The following is a 26,484-nucleotide window of genomic DNA, read 5'->3' as shown; positions in this document are numbered from 1 at the left end:
TATTTTAAGAATCTTGTACTTTCTGTTTTTTAAATTAATTGTTAGTTTATCCTCTTAGTTTATTCTCTCCGATTTTTGGGTAATCTTTTGTTGGCTTTTACCGTTCTCGATTCTCTTGCTTAACACGAATCTTGACCACATAGTTTTATTTTATTCTTGATTTTATTCTTGACCTCCTTAGTTAACTGTGGTCAGTTTATTCTCATTAAAGAATCCTACTTTCTCATTATTTTTGCTGTGTGTCATGAATTGTTTCATAAATGTCTGCCATTGTTCATCAACAATCTTTTCTGCTAAACTCCTTCCCAGTCCAGTCCAGCCAACTTTGCCCTCATTCTGATATTTAAATTTAGCACAGTTGTTTCCAACTCCAGTTTCTTGATTTCCAACTGAATGCTCAATTCTACCATGTCATGGTCACTGTTTCCTAGACTATATTTTACTCTGAGATAATTTGTTAAACCTGCTTCATTACACAATACCAGACCCAAACTAGCCTGATGCTTAGTTGGATCCACAACATTATGTGCTAGGAAATTGTCCCTAATATACTCTGAATTTTTCCTCATGGCTAACTCTACCAATTTGATTTTCCCACACTACATGAAAATTAAAGTCATCAGTGATTTAATGTACTGTTTTTTTTTAAAATACCCTCATCATCTGACTTATCCTGTGTCTTGCAGTATAGTTACTGTTGGGGGTGTGCAGGTCAGGGGCTATGGACTACTCCCACCAGTGTCTTCTTCCGCTTTGTATTTCTTATCTCCACCCATCTGGATTTTACATCTTCAGGTTCAAGATCATTTCTTGCCTTCGTACTTATTCCATCCATGTATTAATATGGATGAAGTGGAACCAATGGATCTAATGTATTTGGACTTGCAGAAGGTGTTTGCTATGGTGCCACACATTATGTTACTTACTAAGATAAATGCCTGTGGTATTGGGGGTAATACATCACTGTGGATTGAGGATTGCCGAACCAATAGAAGACAGAGGGTTAGGATAAGAGGGGCATTTTCAAGATGGCAACATGTAACCAGTTGTGTGGCACAGGGATTGCTGCTGGAACCACATATATTTACACTATATATCTCAATAGCTTGGATGAGGAAAGTGAACGTGCGATAGCCAGGTTTGCACGTGACACAAAAATAGGTTGGAAGGCAAGTGGTGAAGATGACACCAAATCCGGACGTAGGCCAGTTAAGCGACCAGGTAAAAACTTGGCGGATGGGATATAATGTGGGAAAATATGAAGTTTTGCACTTTGCCAGGAAGATTAGAGTGGCTGAATATTATTTAAATAGAGAAAGACTGCAGAAATCTAAAGAACACAGGGATTTTGAAATCCTTGCCCATGAATCACAAAAAGCTAGCATCCAAGTTTGACGGGGAATGGGGAAGGCAAATGGAATAAAACCAAGAACTGCACATACTGGAGATCTGAAACAAACAAAAACAGAAATTAGTTCTAGCTCTGAAGAAGGGTCATAGTACTTGAAATGTTAACTCTGTTTTCTTTCCACAGATTCTGCCAGACCTGCTGAGTTTCTGCAGCAATTTCTGTTTTTGATTGTTTAAGGCAAAATGAATGTTAGCCTTTCATTCAAAGAGAATGAAACATAAAAGTAAAGAGGTTTTGCTAAAACTATACAAGACACTTGTCAGGCCACAGCTGGAATACTGTGAACAGGTTTAGGCCCTTTATCTAAGGAAAGATATACTGGCATTGAACCAGACAAGGTTCATTAGGCTGATAGCAAGTATGGAGGAACTGTCTTATGAGGAGAGGTTGTATAGATTGGGCTTGTACTTGTTGGAATAGGGAAGAATGAGAGGTGACCTTATTGAAATATACACAATTTTTCAAGGATGTGACATGGAAAGGTTGTTTTCCCTTGTAGGACAGTCTAGGATCAGAGGGCATCATCTCAGAATAAGGGGTTGCACATTTATGACCGAGATGAGGAGGAATTTCTTCGGAGAGTAGGGAATCTGGGAATTCCTTTACCGCAGAGGACAGTTAAAGCTGGGCCATTAAACATTTTCAAGGCGGATGTAGACAGATTTTTAACTCAGGAAGAGAATCAGGGTTATGGAGAAAAGGTAGGAAAGTAGAGTTGAGGATGATCAGATCTGCCATGATCTCATTGAATGGTGGAACAGACTGGATGGACTGAATGGCCTACTTTTGCTCGTATGTCTTATAATTGTGCTTTTGCTTCATTTATTTTGTTCTGAATATCATATGCATTTGAGTAAAGAGTTATTAATTTTGCCTTTTTATCATTTCCTCTTCTTTTGACCTTAATTTTCTGCTGTAATTTCTTTTGTAAATATATTTATTAGCAGATGTTTTTAACTTTACAAACATAAAATTATTGAAAAACTACAATCAGTAACAAATATCAGTATAATAAAAAGGAAAAGAAAAACATGCTGTAATTATTTAAGGTTTGTGCACTCTTTGTGTGTATCGTTGCCTAAATAATTGGCCTGCAATGCTACCACTTCCTTTTTGCTTTGGAAGCCTACCTATCCCCTTTGAGGAGAAAGTGAGGTCTGCAGATGCTGGAGATCAGAGCTGAAAATGTGTTGCTGGAAAATGTGTTCCTGAAGAAGGGCTTATGCCCGAAACGTCGATTCTCCTGTTCCCTGGATGCTGCCTGACCTGCTGCGCTTTTCCAGCAACACATTTTCAGTACCTATCCCCTTTGTAGTTCTACCCCCTCTAAATCGTTTAAAGACCTCTCTGTAATCCAGTTGTTCAATTTGCCAGGATATTGGTCCCATCACCATTCATGTGAAGCCCATCCCACCCAAATAGCTTCTTTCTATCTCTGTACTGGTGTCAGTGCCCCATGCATTGAAAACTGTTCCTCTCGCACAAATCTTTGAGCCATGCTTTTAATGCGTAGACTTTATTTACCTTTTATGTCAGTTCGTCTGTGGCTTGGGTAATAATTCTGACATTATTACTTTGGAGGTTCTGCTTCTTAAGTTAACTCCTAAAAGTTCAAAATATTTCAGCAGATCCTCCTATCTATGTCATTGGTACTAAAGTGGACATCAACAACTGGACCCCTCCCCTCCCACTCGAAGTTTTTCTCCAGTTCTGAGGAAATGTACTTAACGCTGGCACTGCACAAAGGACACAGCCGTTGGGAGTCGTGCTTATGGCTGCAGAGACCAGTATATATCTCCCTAATTATACTGTCCCCTACCAATACTACGTTCCTATTGCTTCACTTTCTGTTTGAATGTCTCCCTGTACCATGATGCTGTGGAGTTCACTCATCCTCCCTGCAGTTCCCGCACTTTTCCACACACCTTGCAAAAGGCTCTTAACTGTTGGACAATTGTGGGGGCTGACATTCCTCAAAAGCTTCCTCTTGGATACCCCATAACTGCTTCACCCATAGGCATGCCCTTCTGTTCCTGATCGTAGGCTAAATTTGAATCATTTAATCTGAAGGGTGTCACTACCTCCAAGAGAAAAGTGTCCAGGTAGCTTACCTCTTCGCTAATGTAATGTATTATTTGTAGATTGGACTCCAGCTCATCAACTGATGCTAAGTTGCTTGAGCTGCGAACACTGCTATAGAAATGTTCACTCTGGATCACCTTGGTGTATGGCAACTCCCACGTGCTGTTGCAACATGGCCCACCATCACGATTGTATTTAACTTATTAATTAATTACTCCAGTATCCCTCCTCATTATGCTTTGTTATAATTTTTTTACACACCAGTATCAGCCTTGTTTAAAAATAGCAATATTAAGTACAAATAGAGAGGAGGGGAAAGGTCTGGAAACCTAAACCCAAACTAAAGACCTTATTTTTACTTTAAAGAGAAGAAATACTCGCCAATCCTATTCTTCAGTCAGCTGCTTTGTTTAGAAAAAAGCAACCAAATACCTCTTTCCTTCCTCTGCTTAGTTCCTTGAGAAGCTCAACTCCCAGGACTCCAATGTGGGTTGAACCCAACCACACTGTCAGTCTTTGTATCATCTGTGAACCTCTTAACCATTAAAGTCCAAATATATACCACAAAAAGCAAAGAGCCAAGTACTGAACCCTATGGAGCAACAATCTAAATGGTGACACTGCCTGCACATGTGGTGGTCTAAGCCACGAGAAGCATTAGCATTACCCAAATGGCACAAGATGTGCATTCACTGGGACTGAAATTCTGTCCCATTCCTTTACTTTTTAAACTACTCATCAGGCATTGCTGTTACCTGCTCACTCACTTGAAATACTGTTTTGTAAAAGATCGGAAAAACACTTATGCCCTTGCCACCAAATTCCTGAGTTAAGTACTCTATCAATGCAATACTTCATTAAGCTGGACACCGTGAAATCCATGTTAACCAGTGTCAGGTTTGGAAAATGGAATGTGATAGAGGGTTTTTTTTGTGTATGTTGTAGGAATGTGCCCACCATTTTGAGAAGGCTTACTTGTTTTCAACGTTTCAGTACTTGTGCAGCCTTTTTTTAAAAAATGGTTTTAAGTACAATCACCAACTTGATAAACCCAAGTTTATTTCCTTCTTTAGTATTTTCTCCTGTTTCTGCTTTTAGGACGAGTACTCTATGTTCAGCCGGTCCCACACCGTGGATGTTCACGGCTATGTTTTGGTTTACTCTGTAACATCAATGAAAAGGTGAGTAATCCATGTTAAACAACTCAGAATTAAATGGAAGTAGTTTTTTTTAAACAAACCTGATACGTCTGGCAACTACCATGAACTAACACTGTATATCAAGATTAATCGTAGATTTAAGTTGACTTGAGCAACCAAATAAATCTTGGTTTTGATGGAAGTTAGGACTTACAAGGCTGATTTCAGCTTATATGGGCATATACAGCATAAGTTAAGTGGAAAATAAATTCTCTATTCTGCTGTAAATCCATTCAGTCTGATTTTGACCCTTAGTTTTGAAGAATACATGGCTTAAAAATATTGGGCTGCTTTATGAAATAGATGGATGCCTTTGGGCTTGGTGTGTGAGGTCCTGGGGAGACCTTGGAGTGCAGGTTCATAGTTCCTTGAAAGTAGAGCTGCAGGTAGATAAGATAGTGAAGATGGCATTTGGTATATTTTCCTTGATTGGTCAGAGCATTGAGTATAGGAGTTGGGAGGTCATTTTGCGGCTGTACAGGACATTGGTTAGGCCACTGTTGGAATATTGCATGCAATTCTGGTTTCCTTCCTATCAGAAGGATGTTGTGAAACTTGAAAGGGTTCAGAAAAGATTTACAAGGATGTTGCCAGGGTTGGAGGGTTTGACCTACAGGGAGAGGCTAAATAGCCTGGGGCTGTTTTGCCTGCAGTGACAGAGGCTGATGGGTGACCTTTATGGAGGTTTATAAAATCATGAGGGACATGGATAGGATAAATAGACAAAGTCTTTTCCCTGGGGTGGAAGAGCCCAAAACTAGAGGGTATAAGTTTCAGGTGAGAGGGGCAAGATATAAAAGGGACCTAAGGGGAAACATTTTCACAAAGAGGGTGGTATGTGTATGGAATGAACTGCCAGCGGAAGTGGTGAAAGCTGGTACAATTGCAACATTCAAAAGGCATCTAGATGGGTATATGAATAGGAAGGGTTTAGAGGGATATGGGCCAAGTGCTGGCAAATGGGACTAGGTTAGGTTAGGATATCTAGTCGGCATGGACAAGTTGGACCGAAGGGTCTGTTTCCGTGCTGTACACCTCTATGACTCTATAAGGTGTGGAAGCAGAAGTAGACCATTCAGCCCATCAAGTCTGCTCAGCCATCAATGAGATCATGGTTGATCTAATAATCCTCAAATCCACTTTTCTGCCTTATGCCCACAAGCCTTGATTCCCTTACTGATTGGAAAATCTGTCTATTGCAGCCGTGGAATGAACTCAACAACCCAGCCTCAAAAGCCCTCTGTGATATTGAAGTGCATTGTTTCCTCCTCATCTGTCTTAAATGGGCAACTCCTTGCAAATGAGATATGCCCACCCACAAGGGGAAACAACCTCTGTTTCTACCCTGTCAAGCCTCCTAAGAATCTTGTATATTTCAATATTTCTCTCATTCTTCTAAACTCCAACCAGTATGATTTCAATCTACTGAACCTCTCCCTCATACAAAAATTCCCTCCCCCCGCAGTCAATCTGATGAACCTTCTTTTGACTGCCTCCAATTTCAGTGTATCTTTCCTTCGAAAAGCAGACAGTATTCCAGATGAGTGCCTGACTAGTGCCTTGTATTATTTAGCAAAATCTCTCTATGTTTATACTCCATTCCCTTTGAAATGAAGGCTAAACTTGGATTGTGATAGAACTTGTGATTCATTCACAGGGACTCTGAGATCCTTGTGTTCTGTAGCTTTCTGCAGTCTCTCCCTATTTAAATAATATTCAGCTATTTTATACTTCCTGACATTGCATAACCTCCCTTTTTTCCCACATTATATTCCAATTGTCACGTTTTTGCCCACTGTCATTCAATCTGTCTCTATCCCTCTTTGTTTCATCCACCATACTTGCGTTCCCACTTATTTTTGCGTTATCTGCAAACTTGGATGACAGAAGTAAATGTATTATCACCAAGTTGTTGAGATGTGTGTGCACATATGCAAGTGAAAATTGTGATGGAATACTTCTCACTTGTCTGGATGAGTCCAGCTACAACAGTATTCAAGAAGGTCCACACCATCCAGAACTAAGCAGTCAGTAACATTGATGCACCTCCAATAATCACTCTCTTCTGATGTGCAATGGCAGCAGTGTGTATGACCTACAAGGTGATATCCATCAGGCACTGTGTGAATCATCATCAGCAGAACGTATTCAAATACTATCTGAAACCTCATCATGGTCTGGCATATTTCCAGCTCTGCCATTTGTAAAGCCGGGAATTGAAGGAGTGGAAGAACACAATTCTTGGACCATACTGATTTGATTTCAGCTGGATTAGCAGCTACAGTTGTGCTTAAATATGCAGATGTGGACAGAAAAGGTTAGGCTATGACGACCTTCATCATGCAATAGTTTTCTGATAAGCTGTTAAATTCACTCCCCTCATATTTACAATTTTTATCCTAATGTGAATTTGCTTTCAGAAAGTTGAGGATGGGTGTGAACCACAAGTAGGAGAACAAAAATGTTGGACAGTATCTATTATTTTAAAATATGTACCTACGTTTTAAATTCTAATCTCCCTCCCTTAATGTTTTCTAGTCGACTTGTCATTTTGTGTAATTCTCAAACTTTTTAACACACACATCTGAGCGACCTCCTCGCCACCAAAATCACTGTCAATGTTTTGCTTAAACTAATCACCACCACCAGTAAAAACACCCATGTAGCCAGTTAAGTATTTACAAGCAAAGCCCATTATGGGCAATGCAAACCATCAAAGGTGAGGGGGTGGTGGGTAGGGAGAGCGGGAATGGGGAGGATTTTATGTACTGATTAATAATTGATCTCAGCTGCTGCATTCAAATCTAACAGTTTTGGTGGCTGATCTGTCTTTTTTGGTATTTTTGTTGCAGCTTTGAAGTGATTAAGGTGATTCACAGTAAACTGCTAGATATGGTGGGAAAAATCCAGTGAGTATTGTTGGTTTCTGTCACATTTTATTTTTCTATCTGATTTGAGTGATCTTGAATAAATGTGAAACAAAAATAGAAAGTGCTGGAGAAATTCAGCATGTCTGGCAGCATCTGTGAAGAGAAAAATAGTTAATGTTTTGAGCCTAGTGACTCTTCTCAAAACAGACTGCATAAACCTGACTGTGCCCAGCGCATTACGTTCTGCAGTGAGTCTGGACGTTCTGGTGTCACATGCAGAGTGAGTGCACTTTGGCTTCAAGTCTTTATATTCATTACACTTTCTGTTCCATCATCTGAGTCACGAATGGCGAATGCTTGAGGCATCGACGCATCCATGTGGACACCACTAGATCCACCCTGCCCATTGGATGTGCTCTTTGTCTCTTACTGCTCAGCCAGTTTCCTAAACAACAACTCAAATTTACCTTCGATTTTGAGTTACAACTTCTGCTAACAATCTCTTATGATGGACTTTATTGAATGTCTTTATGGAAATCCATGAAAATATAATATCCATAGACTATAAAATCCAATACGATTCCTGTCAATTCCTTTAGTACGACTTCAAAAACATTCAAACAGGTTTATCACTTGGAATACTTTGCCTATGTACTTTATAAAATGTGTCAACAGAAGATCTTCTATCTTGCATGTGATTTTTGGCTTTCTTGTCTTGGGGGTACGTTGTACAGTTCTCAGCAAAGTTAATCTCTATTTAAGGCCTTGTACAACGTCCCATATGCCTCCAGATGTCTTTGCAAGTACATTTTCCCAAAGGAAGAAAACAAAATTGGGCTAAATTAATTAGTTGATAAGCACCTTCTATCTAAATGAAATTCTGAATCTTTCCTTATCAAATGTTACATTCTTTCCACAGATGTTGATCTTTGTAAGTTTGTTTTTGCAGCAAACAATTCTGTATTATGTTCTTTTCCCACTATTAAATATTGTTCTTTCAGGACTAATTAGTGCTGTAAAATGAATAGCTAAATCCTTCATGTTTACACAAAGATTTCCTCCTGTGAGGGGAATGTTAATCAGTCACTGCAACTTGACAGGACAGCTATCATAAAGATGTTGCGCACCTTCTTTATCCCAGATCATTGATAGTGTGGCTTCTCCCACCTGATCACAGTAGTTAAGAGCTGGAATTTTACAAAGTTCTTGTATGTTTATCAACATACTATTGACACCATAAAGGATAATTAAACTCCTTGTGTAGTAAGTTTCAATTCAAATGTTCAGTGATTTATTTGATGTTTTAATTCTAAATCTAACCTATCACAATCAAGCCTGTATAATATGTGCTAAAAAGCAGGTCTGTCCTGTGCTTACGGTTTAGCTTTAAAGTGCTCCCAACCAAGAATAACACTGACAAAAGCACAGATGTGGTTCTCAGTGTCGCAGTCATACAGCACAGAAACAAACCCTTTAATCCAACTTGTCCACGCTGAACACCCATCCCAATCTGAGCTAGTCCCATTTGCCAGCATTTAGCCCATATCCCTACAAACCCTTCCTATTTATATACCCATCTAGATGTCTTTATAAATGTTGTGATTGTACCCACATCCTCCATTTCCTCTGGCAGCTAGTCCCATACACGACCAACCTTGGCATGGAAAAGTTACCCCTTGAGTCCTTTGTAAATCTTTCATCTCTTACCTTAAATCTATGCCCTCTAGTTTTGGATTCCTTTACTTCAAGAAAAATACCTTGTCTATTTACCCTGTCCATGCCCTCCATGATCTTGTAAATCTCTAAGGTCAGCCCTCAGCCTCTGCTCCAGGTGAAAAGTCTGAGCCTGTTCAGCTTCTCCTGATAACTCAACCCCTCCAGTCCCAGCAACATCCTTGTAAATCTTTTCTGCACCCTCTCCAGTTTAAGAACATCCTCCCTATAGAAGGGCGATCAGAATTATGTGCAGTATTCTAAAAGTGGCCTCTCCAATGTCCTGTACAGCAGGAACACAACGTACCAACTCCTATACTCAATGTTCTGGCCAATTAAAGCAAGTGTGCCAAATGCCACCTTCACCAACCTGTGTACCTACGACTCCGCTTTCAAGGAACTATGCACCTGCACTCCTAGGTCTTTTTGTTCGGCAACACTCCCTAGGGCCCTGCCATTAAGTATATAAGTCCTGCCCTGGTTTGCCCTGCCAAAATGCAACACTTCACATTTATCTAAATTAAACTCCATCTGCACTGCTCAGCCCATTGGCCCATCTGATCAAGGTCCTATTATACTGTGAGGTAACCTTCTTCACTGTCCGCTACACCACCTATTTTGGTGTTATCTGCAAACTTACTAACCTTGCCTCCAATATTCCCATCCTAAAAATTTATATAAATGATGAAAAGCAGCAGACCCAACACCGATCCTTGTGATACACCGCTGGTCACAGGCCTCCAGTCCGAAAAGCAACCATCTATCTCCATCCCCGTCTCCTATCTTCAAGCCAATTTTGTATCCAATTAGCTGGCTCTCTTTCCCCCCACCCACGCCCCCAGATCCCATGTGATTTAACTTTACTAAGTAGTTTACAGTATGGAACTTGTCGAATGCTTTGCTGAAGCCCGTATAGACAGTATCTACTACTCTTCCTACAAAAATCTTCTTTGTCACCTCTTTTTAAAAAAAGCTTCAGTTAAATTGAGTGGCACAGTGGCTCAGTGGTTAATACTGCTGCCTCATAGCACCAAAGACCTGGGTTTGATTCCACTCTCTGGCAACTGTGTGGAGTTTGCATGTTCTCCCTGTGTCTCTGTGGGTTTCTTCCAGGTGCTCCAGTTTCCTCCCACAGTCCAAAGATGTGCAGGTTAGGTAAATTGGCCATGCTAAATTGGAAATGCAGGGTTACAGAGATAGGTTAGCGGGCGTGTCTGGATGGGAATGTGCTTTTAGAGGGGGGGGAGGGCAGAGGAGGGGGAAGTGGGGGGTTGGTGTGGACTTGATAAGCTGAATGGCCTGCTTCCACAGTGTAAGGACTCCATGTACTCCAGTGAGACACAATTTCCCATGCACAAAGCCATATTGACTATTGCTAATCAATCCTTGCCTTTCCAAATGCATATAAATCCCATCCCTGGAATCCTCTCCAAAACCTTACCTACCACTGACGTCAGACTCGCTGGTCTATAGTTCTCTGGCTTTTCTTTACAGCCTTTCTTAAATAATAGCACCATATCAGCTAACTTCCAGTCTTCTGGCATCTCACCATTTGTTTTCAATGATCTAACTATCTTGGCAAGGGGTCTAGTAATCTCTTTCCTAGCTTCCCACAAAGTTCTGGGAAATACCTGATTAATTCCTGAGGATTTGCGTATCTTTATGCGTTTTAAGACCTTCAGCACCACTTCTTCTGTAAGTGGAGGCAGGATAGAGGTGGAGTGGAGGAGGGTAAGTATAATGTGCAGTGAATAAACTTGGGATTTGAATTTAGCTCGAGGTCAAACAGTAAACCAGGCTGCATGAAGTTTATTTCACCTTAATTGAAAATAACCAGGGAGGAGGATTGAGTTTGTAGTGACATTTTGAGAGGTGTCTAAAATTATGCAAGAGATCTGGAAAAAGCCATACCTGGAGATGTGCTGGTAGCACTGTGATATGCAGGAGTGGATCCACCTGTGGAAATCCACTGACTGAACCATGGAGGAAGGTGGCATGACTGACCGTGTTGAATGTTTGAGAGAATGAGGAGAGGAGGCATGAGGGTCACAGAGGCTATTGTTGGCAAGTTTGACCAGAGTAGTATTGGTATTCTGGGCAGAGTGGAAATCAGAAAAAAAGGGAATTTGACAGAAAAATCTGGGAGAAGTGAGTGTCGCTGGAAGGCGATGATCCATTGAAGTATCTTGCATAAAGAAGGGAAGTCAGAAACTGGGTGACAGTTGAAGGGAATGGATGGATCCAGGGTGGATGTTTTATGAAAAAAGGATGATGATGACAGTTTTGAATGGAAGATAGTGCCTAAGTAGAGGGAGTTAGAAACCAAGTTGTTGTCTACTGGGACCAGAAATGGTTACTTTGTCAGCAATTGGATGGGGTGGGAATGTGTAATGGATCATTTGGTGACAATGCTGTGTGATTGAATCATACAGAGTAGCAGATACCTAGTTTCAGTTTGGGCAATAATATGGTTTATTTTGACAATGGAGGGGAAAGTAACCATTCTCTCATTTCTCTTGATTACCTAATAATCTCTGTTAGAAAAAGCATTGCATATTGAATCTGGCTTGATTGTGGTTCTCCTACAACTAACAAGCTTGCTGAACCTCATTTCTCTGTTTTTGTGTGATGGATAACACTTCGGGTCAGATCTGGCAACAAATTAATCCTGAGTTGTAGAGTCGCTCTTGAATTCAGTGATCCTAAGATGCTTTTCATCCTTTTAAATAGCAAAATGTAGTATAAAATGTTGTGCTCCTTTAAAGGGTTAATCATGGCATTCATCAAACTTTGACAAAATAAGTGAAAGAGGGGAAAAATGCAACTCTTTATAAAGTGTGACCATAGTTGGAAACCTCTAGATTTAAATATGGCCACAATGGATTTTTGAATCCCAAAAAGGCTAGTTATTCTGGCACAAAGACGTGATGATTTTTAAATAGCTTAGTAAACAGTTGAACATCAGAGAATAGGTGTAGAATGGATTTGACTGTTCTTTAAATCTGTTTTTTATTAAAGGAGAGCATGAAAAACACATGCCAGTTTTTCTTTTAACAGTGCTGACAAACATGTGCTATGAATGCAGTTTATACAAAATGGGGACAGATTCAACAGTTTGTCTTCTCTCTTGCAAGAGTAGCAGTGATTTAGTAACAACTTACCAGATGTCTGTTTTCGGCAGGTATGTTAGCTTAATTGCAGGCACAGCTAAAACTATTGTCCACTGCAATGATCCAAGCTGATGGTATTGCTGGATAAGTCAGATCCCAGAACTAAATCCGGCTTGATGGATCATGTTTTGTTTTGTAGACTAGAATTACAGATAACGCCAGGATGAAGCTATTATACACCTGAGCCAAAACATTAAGTAACGTCTTTAGACTTAAAACTCCACACTTCTAATCTGGGACTAACACTAACTCTTGACTTCAAGGTAATCTAGTTTTACTATATCCTTCCCTTCTCAGGAGCACAGATCTACACAGCCATCTTCGTCTAAGGACTTCACAGGACTGCTCAAAACTCAAAGTAAAACTTCTTTTTTTAAAAAAAAAGTTCTCTAAACTATAGGTATTTACCTTAAGCTTTAATAAAAAATCTCTCCCAACCTTCTAAACTGGAGTTTGTTTATCTTGCTTGGTCCTAAAATCCTGCCAATGTAGACAAAAACCTATTCATTCTAAAGCTAGGCCTCAGATTGTTTTGAAGGAAAACACCATAGATATAGAAACATTTGCAAGTTAATTATTCAAATACAGAGAAAACCACATGTTGCTAATTCAAAACCAAAAACTCAAATGTACAATAAATGGTATTAATAGCAAATATATAAATGACAGTCTATATCACACCTGGAAGGAGTGACACAGCAGTAGACAGTCTTCCTAATATGAGTAACAATTACCTGTTCATGATTATATTTATTTAACCCTCAGCCGGCCATCATCTCCACATTATGCTCCACCTCTTGAACCTCCCTGTTTTTGCCAGATGTGCAGGTGAGTCGTGAGGACATGCATGTCAGTAGATACTTTTCTTGCATTTGTTTAATAATACATTCCTTGCATGGAAGTAGTTGAGATACTTCATGCAAACCATAGAGCAAATGTAAAATCAAATTGGAAAATCTATAATTGAAAATATTTATAGACCATCTCTGTTTCACATTCAATTATCTCTCAAATGTAAATCTGATTAGTGGCTTCTATTGAACTTTGAAACTTGGGGTTGGTGAAGGGGAAATGGAACATTGTCAACCTAAAGTTAATAAATTGTCATTATGACCAGAAGTCAAAAGCCTCAACTCTCCAATATTGGATATTGAATGAACTATTTATACAAAGCAGATCTTTTGGCAATTATATTGATGTAGTCTGTTCTTTATTTTACTTTTTGGGATTATTTTTGACCTGGGTCGTGAGCTGCAATCAAAAATGTGAGTACTAGGAAATATTGAGTCTTTAAATTTCTCGGTGGCTGTAACAGAGGTACTTTACCTTTCAGTCTAACAACTTAAATTGGTAAATGAGACTGCTGCTACGACCAGAAACTCCAGTGTTTTGCAGGCAAAAGGCCAACATCCTCTCTAGTAACCCTCATATACTAGTGATGGATATTCTGTGTTGTGCTTTGTTTTCTGATCAATATTATACCTGTGCCTGCTGTTGGAGATACAGTGGCAAGAATCAGTCATATTTCAGAACAACTTCATGTAAAAGTGTGCTAATGCAGTTGATTTTGCACTCTGGAATCTGTTTGTAATTTAAATGGGATGGCTTTCATAATACTAGGAGCCTTGGCCAATATTACTGAACCATTCTTCACTAGGTCCTTTGATATTAATACAGAATTGAGTGGTATTATAGCTGAGAATGCTTTCAAGTGTTGTTGAAGTGCTTAGCTGCTACGTGATTTAGTCTTGAAATGGAAGTAATAGTAAGTGCATCAAATGCTACAATAAGTTTATAGTTAATTGCAATTTGACATTTATTGAAGTATAAGTATTCTGTTGAAGAAAATTAGTCAAGAGTTGTACAGTACAGAAACAGACCCTTCAGTCCAACTAGTCCATGCTGGCCAGATATGCTAAATTAATCTAGTCCCATTTGCCAGCATTTGGCCCATATCCCTCTGAACCCTTTCTATTCATGTACCCATCCAGGTGCCTTTTAAATGTAGTTTGAGTAATGCCAGCCTCCACCACTTCCTCTGGCAGCTCATCCAATACATACACCACCCTCTGCTTGGAAAAAGTTGCACCTTAGATCCCTTTTTAAATCTCACCTTTTAACCCTAGACCTCCTAGTTTTGTACTACCTCGCCCTGTGAAAAAGACCTTGTCTATTCACCCTGTCCATGATTTTATAAATTTCTAGAAGGTCACCTCTCAGCTTCCAACTCCAGGGAAAATAGCCCCAGCCTATTCAGTCTCTCCCTACAGCTCAAACCATCTGACCCTGGCAACATCCTTGTAAGTCTTTTCTGAACCCTTTCAAGTTTCATAACATCCTTCCTAAAGCAAGGAGACCAAAATTGCACGCAGTATTCACTTGCTGGCACTGAGAAACTTCGATTATCTAGTTTTATCAAAGGATAATGTGGAAAGTCTGAAGATAATTGTGTGCAGTTTTGGTCGCCATACTATAGGAAGGATGTGGAGGCACTGGAACGGGTGCAGAGGAGGTTTACCAGGATGTTGCCTGGTATGGAAGGAAGATCGTATGAGGAAAGACTGAGACACTTGGGGCTGTTTTCATTAGAGAAAAGAAGGTTTAGGGGTGACTTGATTGAGGTGTACAAGATGATTAGGGGGTTAGATAGAGTTGACAGTGTGAACCTTTTCCCGCGTATGGAGTCGGGTATTACAAGGGGGCATAGCTTTAAATTAAGGGGGGGTAGATATAGGACTGAAGTTAGGGGTAGGTTCTTCACTCAGCGAGTTGTAAGTTCATGGAATGCCCTGCCAGTAGCAGTGGTGGACTCTCCCTCTTTATGGGCATTTAAGCGGGCATTGGATAGGTATATGGAGGATAGTGGGTTAGTATAGGTTAGGTGGGCTTGGATCGGCGCAACATCGAGGGCCAAAGGGCCTGTACTGCGCTGTATTCTTCTATGTTTCTATAACCCATAATTGCTTACCACAAACTTGGGTGCACTGGTCATGAAACAAATGCCTGATCTGGTGCTTGATTTGTTTTTTCATACTGTAGACACAATTACTATTTGTTGATTTCTCCTCATCCTTTAGAATACCAACAGTGCTGGTTGCAAATAAGAGGGATCTTTCTAAACAAAGGTATGTAGTTTTCTTTGCTCAGCAGCAAGGCTTCACATAAAATAACGCCAGACAAATATGATTTTAATTATCTCTTGAGCCATAGTAATGTGAGGGAGAAAAAAAAGAGAATAAGTTCCTACAATATGTTTGGAATTCGCCTTTTTAATCCAACAATTTAAAACAAGGCTGTAATTGATCTAGTTCTAGGGAATGAAATGAGGGACGTAGAGAAATATCTCAAAAATTGAAAAGAACGTTGGAGAATAGTGAGATATAATGTTAGAAGAGGGAAAACTTTTAAAGAAAACAATTGATTAATAAGTGGTATGGAAGACATTGAGGAAAAGTAGTAAAGGAATTTGAAGCAAGTGGGATGAGGACATTACCCACATATTGTGTCACCCATTTAGTAAACTGGATCAACTAGTTAACTGGTTTATAATGAGACAGCAGGTTGGAAACTGCATATTATGCATGGAATGTCTTGCCTGCAGATTCTCCCAAATCTCCCCTCCATCTACAAAATGCAAGTCATGGAATACTTTCCCCTTGTCTACAACAACTTTTGAAGCTCAACATCAACAACGATAAAGCAGTCCTCTTGATTGTCTCCCCACTCCCTCCACCACTGGCACATACTGGTTGCAGTGTGTACCATCTACAAGATGCATTGCAGCAACCTGTCATGTCACCTTTGCTAGCACTTTCCCAACCCGTGACCTCTACCACATCAAGGAACAAGCTTAGCAGATCCATGGGAACACTACTGCCTGCAGGTTCCCTCCATGCCATAAATCATCCTGACTTTGAATTCAATCGCTGTTCCTTCATTATTGCTGGCTCCAAGCGGTCCCTACTTAAGAGCATTGTGGGGATACCTTCATCTGGACTGCAGCAGTATGAGGTGACAACTTGCCACCAAGTTGAAGATAAGTAAGGATGGATTAAAAATGCTATAATCCAATTATTAATATCTTGTCATAATGCCCAGAGCCTGGGAATTAATTGAAACCATTGTAAAAATAAATCTCATGGTGGATGAAGTAACAGATGTATAATGAATATTCTACCTCATTTCTTTGAACAAAGTATGAGATTTTTTTAAAAAAACACATTGGCTATGTGATGAGATGGAACAATCAAATATGACAGGATAGTAATAACTTTTAATAAGAAAATTTGCTGAATCTCCAAATCAAAATAAGCATCAGACCTAAAGCTATGGATTCTGAAATAGAGGCAAGTCCAGAGTAGAAATAATAGAGGCTCTGACTACAATCTTTTAAATGTCCTTGGATATGCAAATTTTGCAATTGGACTGAAAGTTTGCCAGTGTAATGTCGCTGCCACAAAGAGATAAACCAGGTAACTAGATCTTTTCAACCTAACTATGTTGATGGACAAGGTTGGTAGAGTCCCTACAGGATGAAATTTGTGGTAGTCTAAAAAGACATTGGTTAATTATGGATAAGCAATGTGGAATTGTTGTAGGCCAATCATTTGTGATATAAGTTATTTAAAGAAATTAGTCTATATTGTGAAAGGAATTAAGCTATGTATAAAAGCAAATTGCTGCAGATACTGAAAATACGAAACAAACACTGAGAATGCTGGAGAAACTCTAAGTTTGGCAGCATCTGTGAGCGAGAAACTGAGTTAATGTTTAGAGTCTGGTATGTCATCTTCAAAATTTCAGACTGTTATGTAGTTTGAAAAGGTGTTAGGATGACTCCTAGAAAACTTCCTAAAATTAAGGTACACAGTAGTAAAGGGAATGTGACCGCATTAATAGGAAGTTGTTAAAGGATGGAACATGGAAAGCATAGTTAATGGATTCAAAAGAAAAATATTGCAGATGTTTAAAAAGTAGTGTAGAGACAGAAAATACTGCAAATATTCAACAGGTCTTGTAACGTCACTGGAGCATAGTTCACGTTTCAGGTGAATGCTCTAATAAAGAGTACAGGTTAAAAGATTGAGCCATTTTGGCTGCCTTATTTCAGAAAAGTTGTGAAGACTATGGAGTGTGCAAATGAGATTCACTGTCCATTCTTTAAACCTATTGCTCCTGAAACCTGCTACCAAGAAATGGAGGCTCCTTTCATTACAACAAAGAAGGTTAAGATGGGGGGACATGAAATAAAATTACTGAGCTCTGAAGGTTATATTTATGCACTGGTAAAAGTAGAAATTTAACATAATAACACAGAACAAAGTGGGGGGGGCTAGAAGTTAAGGTAAAATGCCCGAACAGAAACTGCTGGTATCAGAATAACTTTAAAACAGTTACATTCTGGAGGAAAAAAATGTTTGCTGACGTTTTATTTGAGTTTGACAGTTCTGCTTTCTTCTTGCACAATTTCGAAGTGCCTTGAAGTCACTTTAGAGTTCTCTGAACTCTTAAGACATTTGTAGCTTTGCACCTCATGAGGGATTCCTTCTGGGAATTTCACTTTGATGTAAGTAGTAAGGAACTGTCGGTGAAGGGAGAGCAGAATTAATGGACACCTGCTTGCAGGGAACTTTAACCTCCCAACTGAGTTTATAATCCCTGAACAACATACCTGCAGCTCTCTGAGGAGCAGTCCATATGAAGACTTCAATTCTCTAAAGAGGTTGTGTAACCTGCAACTAACTGCCACAGAGGTGCAACATTACTTATTGCAATCAAGGTCTCTGCAGCCCTGAATGTCTTTGTCTTTGTCTCAGATGACTACCAGAGGGAATATCTGTAACCTCAGGCGAACTGAAGCTACTATTTGGCAAGTGATTGATGCCTTGGAGCAACACTTTCCCTTGCTTCACTTGACTTACAGAAATAGCAGAATGGAGTTCTGGGATTTGCATAAAATATAAGATTTCCCCAAGTCCAGAACTGCACTCGTGTTGACATGTGGGCTGTTCCATGCAAACTCCAGCTTTTGGGAATTATGAAGGCTTCCATTTCATTAATGTGTGATTGATACATATGATCACCAACAGCCCGTCATCCTGGTCTATGCTCACATTCCTCGTAACTAGTAAGTGCAAGGTCATGCACTTGGGTCAATAATGTGGGAAGGCGAACTATTATCTTAATGGGGAGAGACTGCGGGGTGCTCCAGTGCAGAGGGATTGAGGTGTACTAGTTCGTGAATCACAGAAGACTAGCATGCAGGTACAGCAGATAACAAAGAAAACGAATAGAATGTTGGCTTTTATAGCTAAAGGAACAGAATGTAAAGGTAAAGAAGTATTGTTGCAACTATACAAGGCAATGGTGAGACCACACCTGGAGTATTGTGCAGTTTTGGTCCCCTTCATATGAGGCAAGATATAGAGGCATTGGAGGCAGTTCTGAGGAGGTTCACTAGATTGATCCCAGAGATGAAGGGTTTGTTGTATGAAGAGAGATTTAACAGTTTATAATCTCTGGAATTTAGAAGAATGATGGGAGATCAAAGTTAGGTCTTCAAGATGATAACAAGTGTGGATACAACAGACGTGGGGTGGATGCTTCCTCTTGTGGGGCATTCTAGAATGAGAGGTCATAGCCTTAGGATAAGGGGTAGCAAATTTAAAACAGAGTTGAGGAAAAACTACTTCTCCCAAAGGGTTGTGAATCTGTGGAATTCACTACCCCAAAGTGTGGTGGATGCTGGGACAGTGAGTAAATTTAAGGAGGAGTTTGACATTTTTTTGATTGGTTGAAGGAATGTGGAGAGAAGGCAGGAAAATGAGGGTGAGGAGCATTTCAGCCATGATCGAATGGAGGAACAGACTCAATGAGCCGAATGGCCTAATTCTGCTCCTATATTTCATGGACTGCTCTAATGCTTGTATCTTATCCTAATATTTCTCCACAACTGATTCTGCTCAGCAAATGAGAGACTAACAACTTGAGACAAGGGCTATTTCTTGCACATTTCGCTCATGATTTCTCCTAGTAATCCATACTATCTCTTTGAACTATTCTATGATCAGGTCCACGCGTCAGTTATAGCCCTCATTAGGCAGGTTATTGATGCTCTCTAGCTACAATTCTGATAGCTGGATGTAGTTTGTTGGTTTTCAAGGTTTGCAGAAAGATTTGTAGCCCGGGTGCCAGTTGCCGTGGTTGTGGGTATGTTTGCTGAGGTGGGTAGTTGATTTGCAGACACATCGTCCCCTGTCTGGGTGACATCCTCAGTGCTTTGGAACCTCCTGTGAAGTGCTGCGACACTGTCTCTTCTGGGGTTTATTTGGTTCCGTTCCTGCTGTTTCCGATTGTTCGTTGTAGTGGCCGGTATTTTGGGTCTAAGTCAATGTGTTTGCTGATGGAATCCATGGATGAGTGCTATGTCTCTAGAAATTCTCTGGCTGTCCTCTGTTTCGTTTGTCCTATGATCATTGTGTTGTCCCAGTCGAATTTGTGGCCCCTGTCATCTGTGTGTATGGCTACTAGGGACAGCTAGTCGTGGCATTTAGTAGCTCATTAGAGTGCGTTGATGTGGATTGTTAGTTGTCTACCTGTTTGCCCTGTATTTTGTGCAGTCTTTGTATTGTTTTCTTGTAAATTACGTTTGTCTTGCACATGATGGGTATGGGGTCTTTTGTTCTGGTGAGTTGTTGGTTTCTCACCCAAATCTGTTCAGTATTGTGCGAGTTTGATGTAAGCTGCATAACTGAATAGCAACAAGGACAACATAATGTGCATCTTTAAAGAAGACCATGATGGAATGGACACAAACAACATGGGGACTGAATTTTGTAAGCAAACATGAACACACTGGACCTCAAATAATTGGCTGCAGATGGTCACTTTTTATGGTTGCCTACAACTGTAACTCTATAAGAGCAATATGTAATCATGTAATGATGCTCTTAGCCAATTTGACTGGGAACTTCTCTGGTTTTATTGTTTGGTCTGCATTGAGTTAGCAGGGGTTGGAGTATGTATGGCTGACATTTTATGTTTCTATGATTAGGGAAAGGCAGAATCAGCCCAGGTTTCTGAAAGCTACGAAGCAAACCTTGCTGATCAGTGTGCATGCATGGGCTCAAGGTGACTTGCCTGTGTGTGTTCTTTTCCTTTGCTCCAGCACAGTTTCCTAACATTCATCTGAGTCCATGTGTGAATAATCAGTTATATTGATTGAACTTGTTGAACTGTACACAAACAGTCTTTGGGAAAAGAGGGTTGATATTTTGGAGGTGGGGAAGTAAATACTTGCAACTGACATTCAAATCTGTGCCTTTTATTTTCTTCCCATAAACTGGATGTGCTTTTAGGGCAAAACTTTGAAGTCTATTTTGAAATAAAATTGTATAGATCCATGTTGGTCTGTACTCCTGTTTCCATAGGGTGGTGCAGACCGAAGAAGGGAAGAAGCTTGCAGATTCCTGGGGGGCTGCTTTCTTGGAATCCTCAGCAAAACAGAATGATGTAAGTGACTAGGGAGAAAAAAATTGATAACCTACATGTTCTCATTCCCAAAGGAAGCAATATAGTACCAGATTAGTTAGTGTTTAATTCTAAAACTGATTTTATGCAAGAGTTGTTTTACTTTGCATTCTCTGATTCCAGATTATGGTCTGTGAACTGTTCCCCATATTTGCATTTATCTGCTACCCTGGGACAGGGTAGACTCACAAGAAAAGCAATGTTCTAGAATCCTACCTTAAACCAATATTAGTTAAAGCTGTAATTTGACTCTCTAAATTTTTTGCACCAGGATGATATAGTAATGTGGCTTAATTTTTTTAAATGACTGCTAATCCAAGTGTCACTGCTGCCAAATATGTTGTACAAAGCTAGTGGTGTTAGTGCAACATTGCAGACAAAATTCAAATGCAGTGGGGAAACTGGAGTGTGGTGCACTACACATGGTAAAACTTCTGCAACGTAGATGCAGAAATGCAGATGGGGGGTGGCACAGTAGCTCAGTAGTTAGCACTGCCACCTTACAGCACCAGGGACCTGGGTTCGATTCCACTCTTGGGTGACTGTGCAAACTCCACACAGACATTCTCCCAGTGTTTGCATGGGTTTCCTCAAGTGCTCCAGTTTCCCCTCTCAGTCCAAAGATGTGCAGGTGAGGGTGGATTGGCCATGCTAAATTGCTCATAGTGTCCAGGGAAGTGCAGGCTAAGTGGATTAGCCATGGGAAATGCAAGGCTACAGGGATAGGGTAGGTGGAGTAGGTCTGAATGGAATGCTCTTTGGTGGTTGGTGTTGATTTGACGGGCCAAAAGGCCTGCTGCCACACTGGAGGGACTCTATAATTTTAGATGTAATATGCCTCTCCCTTTTTTAAAAAAAAAATTAAACAATGTATTTTGTTTACCCATGTTGAAGTATTGTCTATAGGATAAAATGAAACTAAGAACTGCGGATGCTGGAAATCTGAAACGAAACCAGACATTGCTGGAGAAACTTAGCAGGTCTGACAGCACTTGTGGGGTGGGGGTGTGTGGCTTGTGGGGAGAGAAAGTAAGTGAATAGGTGGACACTGAGCCCAGAGAGAGACCGTTAGGCAGACAAAGGGATGGATGATGGTAAGCCAGTGAGAAAGAAAAGTTGATAATGGGGATTATAGTTGAAAATGTGTTGGCAGTGCTGAAAACAAGCCATGTCATGACTGACAGGGCCTGGGGTGTGGAGGTTGGGTAAAGGACACAGAGAGAGAGAGAGAGAGAGCAAGAATGTATTCTCTTCTACTTTGTGGATACCAGACACCGACTGGGTGACCACTTTGTGGAACACTTGTATTCTGTCCACAAAAATGATCCTGAGTTCTGGTTGCCTGCCACTTTAATACATGATCATGTTCCCTGGCCAACATTTCTCTCTTTGGTCGACTGCAGTGCTCCAGTGAGGCCTAGCACAAGCTGTAAGAACAGTATTTCATTTTCCACTTGGGGACCCTGCAGCCTTCAGTACTCAATATAGAGTTCAACAAGTTTAGAGCCTCAACAACTTCCTTTGTTATGTACCCACTCTGGACCTGTCATGACATGCTGTGCTTTCAGCACAGCTAACCCATTTTCGCCTACTATAGTCCCCATTGTCAGCTTTACTTTATCCCCAGCTCACCATTATTCATCCATTTGTCTCCCTAACTATCTTTCTCTTGCTCTCTGTGGGCTCTGTCCCCATACCACCTTTTCCAAGCTAATAACAGTTCTGAAGAAGGGTCACTGGACCCAAAACATGGAATCTGCTTTCTCTCCACAGATGCTGCCAGATCTGCTGAGTTTCTCTGGCAATTTCTGCTTTTACATCATTTATAGGACTTCTCTTGAGTAAAGAACTTCCTGAAGGGAGCTGAAGAAAGACTGCATTTAAAAAAGGTGAACTTAGCAGTTGGCTGTTTGTAACTGTGATTGCTGATATGGAGGGCAAATGTTAAATTTCTTGCACCAAAATGAATTGGTGTTAGATTTTGGTAGTTTTGCAGCATCACTGTTTATAGGTGTGAAATGGCCGAAACCCATAACTGTTCCTGCACTATGACCTGCACTGATCATGTGCAGTTCAAAACTTGGGCTTTGGATGTGGACCAGTAACACATTACTGAGAGCTATGGACTAACTTTTAAATGGAATGGTGGGGGCCAGTCTTTCGTTGTCCTCTGTTCTTCATCTGTATGTTATAGTACTCAAATAACTTAGCTTTGAGAGTATGCCTCAAAGTATTGAATATTATTGAATTGTTTCTCTTTCAGACTACAGTACAAATCTTCAAAATGATGATCCAAGAAATTGAAAAAGCTGATGGATGTACACAAGACAGGAAATGTGATATGATGTAGAGTGGTTTGTGGAAATGACATTTTTCTGGATAGCAAAGAAGAGAGGCACCTATGAATTTGTTTTCAAGTCTAACTGTTTGGCGAGTGATTACCCTATAGTCAAATTGCTAGCACAGAGGTCCACTACAACTGTTTTGCACTAATCAACTTATTGGTACATTAGTCCTATATTGGTTATTTGTGCCTTTTTTTTAGTTTGTACTAGTTCTGGCATCAACTGGATTCCAAAATATTTCAAAAGAGGAGAAGAAAGGAAGGAGACCTACCAATTTTGCACTGTAGAAGTCATTATAAAGCAGTTTTATTCAGGAATGTATTCATCAATTGACTACTACAATCTGCAACATACGGTTCCTGATGGGGGGGGGTGTCACTCTTTTGTAGTCTTTTTAGCTTTATTAAGGATTGCCACTCTACTGGAATACAATGGTTGCAGTCTCTTATGAGGTGAATTCATTTTTCTGACGGACTTTTTAATGTTTGCATTTTGTGCTGCCTATACTATCACAAATTTTGTGATCGGGTAAAATTTAGATTGTAATAGCTAAGTGTTGGACTGCTGAAATCCTTGTACGCACTTACTAAAATTGTTTATAAATCCAGCTATTCAACTGAAATAGCCAAAACAAAACAGTACATTTTGTAATGTGTTTATTACTAAAGCTGCCAATTATAACACCTCCAATTATATATTTTTACTTTTGATTTAGAATAATGCTGAAGCCTCTTTTTGAAATGGGTCTTTTTCCGCTGACTGATCTTTGATAAGAAGCCCTTGACTTGAAGCCACTTTTCCCATCCTTCCTACTAAAGTAAGCTTTTGACTGAGTTTGAACAAAGGTAATACCAAGAAAATGCTGCTCTTCGAGATAGATAGTAACCTGCTTTAAGCTGAATTATGCTGCAATGTGAATTTTATTTGCAAAGGAAAGATAGGTTATTGCAAAACATTTTGGTGTATATTTAGATCAAATGTAAAGTTTAGGAAGTTTGTTTTTTGTTAACTTGAATAAAGCTGAGTTACTTATTTAAATGGTAAATTCTGGCACACAGGATGTAAGACTAATGACCCTGATCCAATCAGTGTGCAGGAGCAATTGTAATTTCTGACTAATGAAGATTTTTTTATATTTGTATTTAAGATTTACTTATAATTTTTGAAGAAATTGTTTGGTCTTGTTTTTGATATTTCTTTACTAAGCAATTGGTTGAATCATTGCACGTAATGGCATATTTTGTGTCTGTTATGTAGTAACTGAGTGAGTGCCACAGAGCAGCCAGGCTTTACCAGTACAACTGGAGAGATTTCTCTCCAATAATTTATCTGTCAGGTGACCTCCCTGTTGTTTAATTTATGCAATCATCTTGTGGAATAAAGATTTTCCAATAAATTTAAGTAAACCAGAAATTCCATTTTTTTTTTGTAAAGGGGTTTCATCTCCCTGTTGTTTCTATTTGGTCAGAAGCAACTTAATGTTGTGCTGTTAACTCTCAGAAATTATCTCTCAGAAATTATATAACATTGAACTTCAGTGGGTGAATTGCATTTTCTTCTTGTGCCCTTCTTCTGACTATTGATGCTGTATTGGTATTCTGGTGAAGCTCATCTGTTCAATGACTTGTCTAGTGAAATTAAATTCATAAGAGTAAAATATTGTTTTCTTAAATGGGGGCCAAATTTATATGGATGTACTTGTTCACATTGCTGTTGATGCTGTGCCTTTTGAATTGTTTGCTTTTGCTTAATCTGACCTCTTGTCTTGTGCCCTCCATAGATGTCATTTGGATCCTGAAATGTTGGCTGATTGAATGAATGGTTTATCACTTAACTGCATTTCTTTTGTAGTCAGCATATTTCTTGTCTAGATCATTTGCTTTTGTGTTGGATTACCTGTTGGATTGACTGTTTTTGTGAAATTTTCAGTTTAAAAAAAAGCGGTCTGTGAAGTATTATGTGGAACTATTTTGTAGAATTTGCTTGTTTTGATTTATTAAAATATTGTGGAATGTTCTATCACGTAAATTTTCTTGAGCAACATTTAAAACAAGGAAATTGTTTGAAGTAGCCTCCGTTCTAAGAGCTTAGAATATCAAATTTTACCAACAAAGTTGTTTAGACTGACCATTTTTCTGCTGAAGCAACCACATAATATGTACCTTACACTGTAATGAGTGCTTTTTCTACCATAAAGCTTCCGTGGGTGGACACTTTTCTCAGCAGCAAGTGTGAGAAGTGTTTCTTCAATTCTAGTTCCACTTCCCTTCCCCGAGGGTGTTGGCAGGTAAGGTGTGCACAGGCTTTTGCTCCTTTTTATTTTGAAAAAGATATGTGGAAATATCTGTGGATGACTTTTTGATACTAGATATTAATTTGATAAAGGAGGAAGAAAGTGAGGTCTGCAGATGCTGGAGATCAGAGCTGAAAATGTGTTGCTGGAAAAGCGCAGCAGGTCGGGCAGCATCCAGGGAACAGGACAATCGACGTTTCTGGCGTAAGCCCTTCTTCAGGAATGAGGAAAGTTTGTCCAGCAGGCTAAGATAAAAGGTAGGGAGGAGGGACTTGGGGGAGGGGCGTCGGAAATGTGATAGGTGGAAAGAGGTCAAGGTGAGGGTGATAAGTCAGACTGGGGTGGGGGCGGAGAGGTCAGGAAGAAGATTGCAGGTTAGGAAGGCGGTGCTGAATTCGATGGATTTGACTGAGACAAGGTGGGGGGAGGGGAAATGAGGAAACTGGTGAAATCCGAGTTCATCCCTTGTGGTTGGAGGGTTCCTAGGCGGAAGATCTTCCTCCAACCGTCGTTTTGTTGTGGTCTGGCGATGGAGGAGTCCAAAGACCTGCATATCCTTGGTGGAGTGGGAGGGGGAGTTTAAGTGTTGAGCCACAGGGTGGTTGGGTTGGTTGGTCCGGGTGTCCCAGAGGTGTTCTCTGAAACGCTCTGCAAGTAGCCGGCCTGTCTCCCCAATATAGAGGAGGCCACATCGGGTGCAGAGGATGCAATAGATGATGTGTGTGGAGGTGCAGGTGAATCTGTGGCGGATATGGAAGTTTCCTTTGGGGCCTTGGAGGGAGGTGAGGGGGGAGGTGTGGGCGCAAGCCTTGCACCTCCTGCGGTTGCAGGGGAAGGTGCCGGGAGTGGAGGTTGGGTTGGTGGGGGGTGTG

General features: G+C 40.1%; 1 protein-coding gene across 1 annotated transcript in view; it reads left to right on the top strand.

The window, feature by feature from the left end:
* Nucleotides 1-25,312, top strand: part of LOC122543422 (GTP-binding protein Rheb-like) — a 31,118-nt gene extending 5,806 nt beyond the window's left edge. Inside the window, exons 4-9 of the mRNA XM_043682136.2 lie at nt 4,592-4,674; nt 7,545-7,601; nt 13,211-13,273; nt 15,523-15,570; nt 20,875-20,956; nt 23,238-25,312. Coding sequence (XP_043538071.1) covers nt 4,592-4,674; nt 7,545-7,601; nt 13,211-13,273; nt 15,523-15,570; nt 20,875-20,956; nt 23,238-23,324 — 420 coding nt within the window. The 3' untranslated portion in view covers nt 23,325-25,312. The remainder of the gene's footprint in view (nt 1-4,591; nt 4,675-7,544; nt 7,602-13,210; nt 13,274-15,522; nt 15,571-20,874; nt 20,957-23,237) is intronic.
* The last annotated feature ends 1,172 nt before the right edge of the window (nt 25,313-26,484 follow it).

This window comes from Chiloscyllium plagiosum, unplaced genomic scaffold (assembly GCF_037043375.1).
Source record: "Chiloscyllium plagiosum isolate Xiang-an unplaced genomic scaffold, Cpla_swu_hap1 HiC_scaffold_53X, whole genome shotgun sequence".
Lineage (NCBI taxonomy): Eukaryota > Metazoa > Chordata > Chondrichthyes > Orectolobiformes > Hemiscylliidae > Chiloscyllium > Chiloscyllium plagiosum.
Note: the sequence above shows the minus strand (reverse complement) of the source record. Positions and strands in the feature narration are given on the sequence as shown.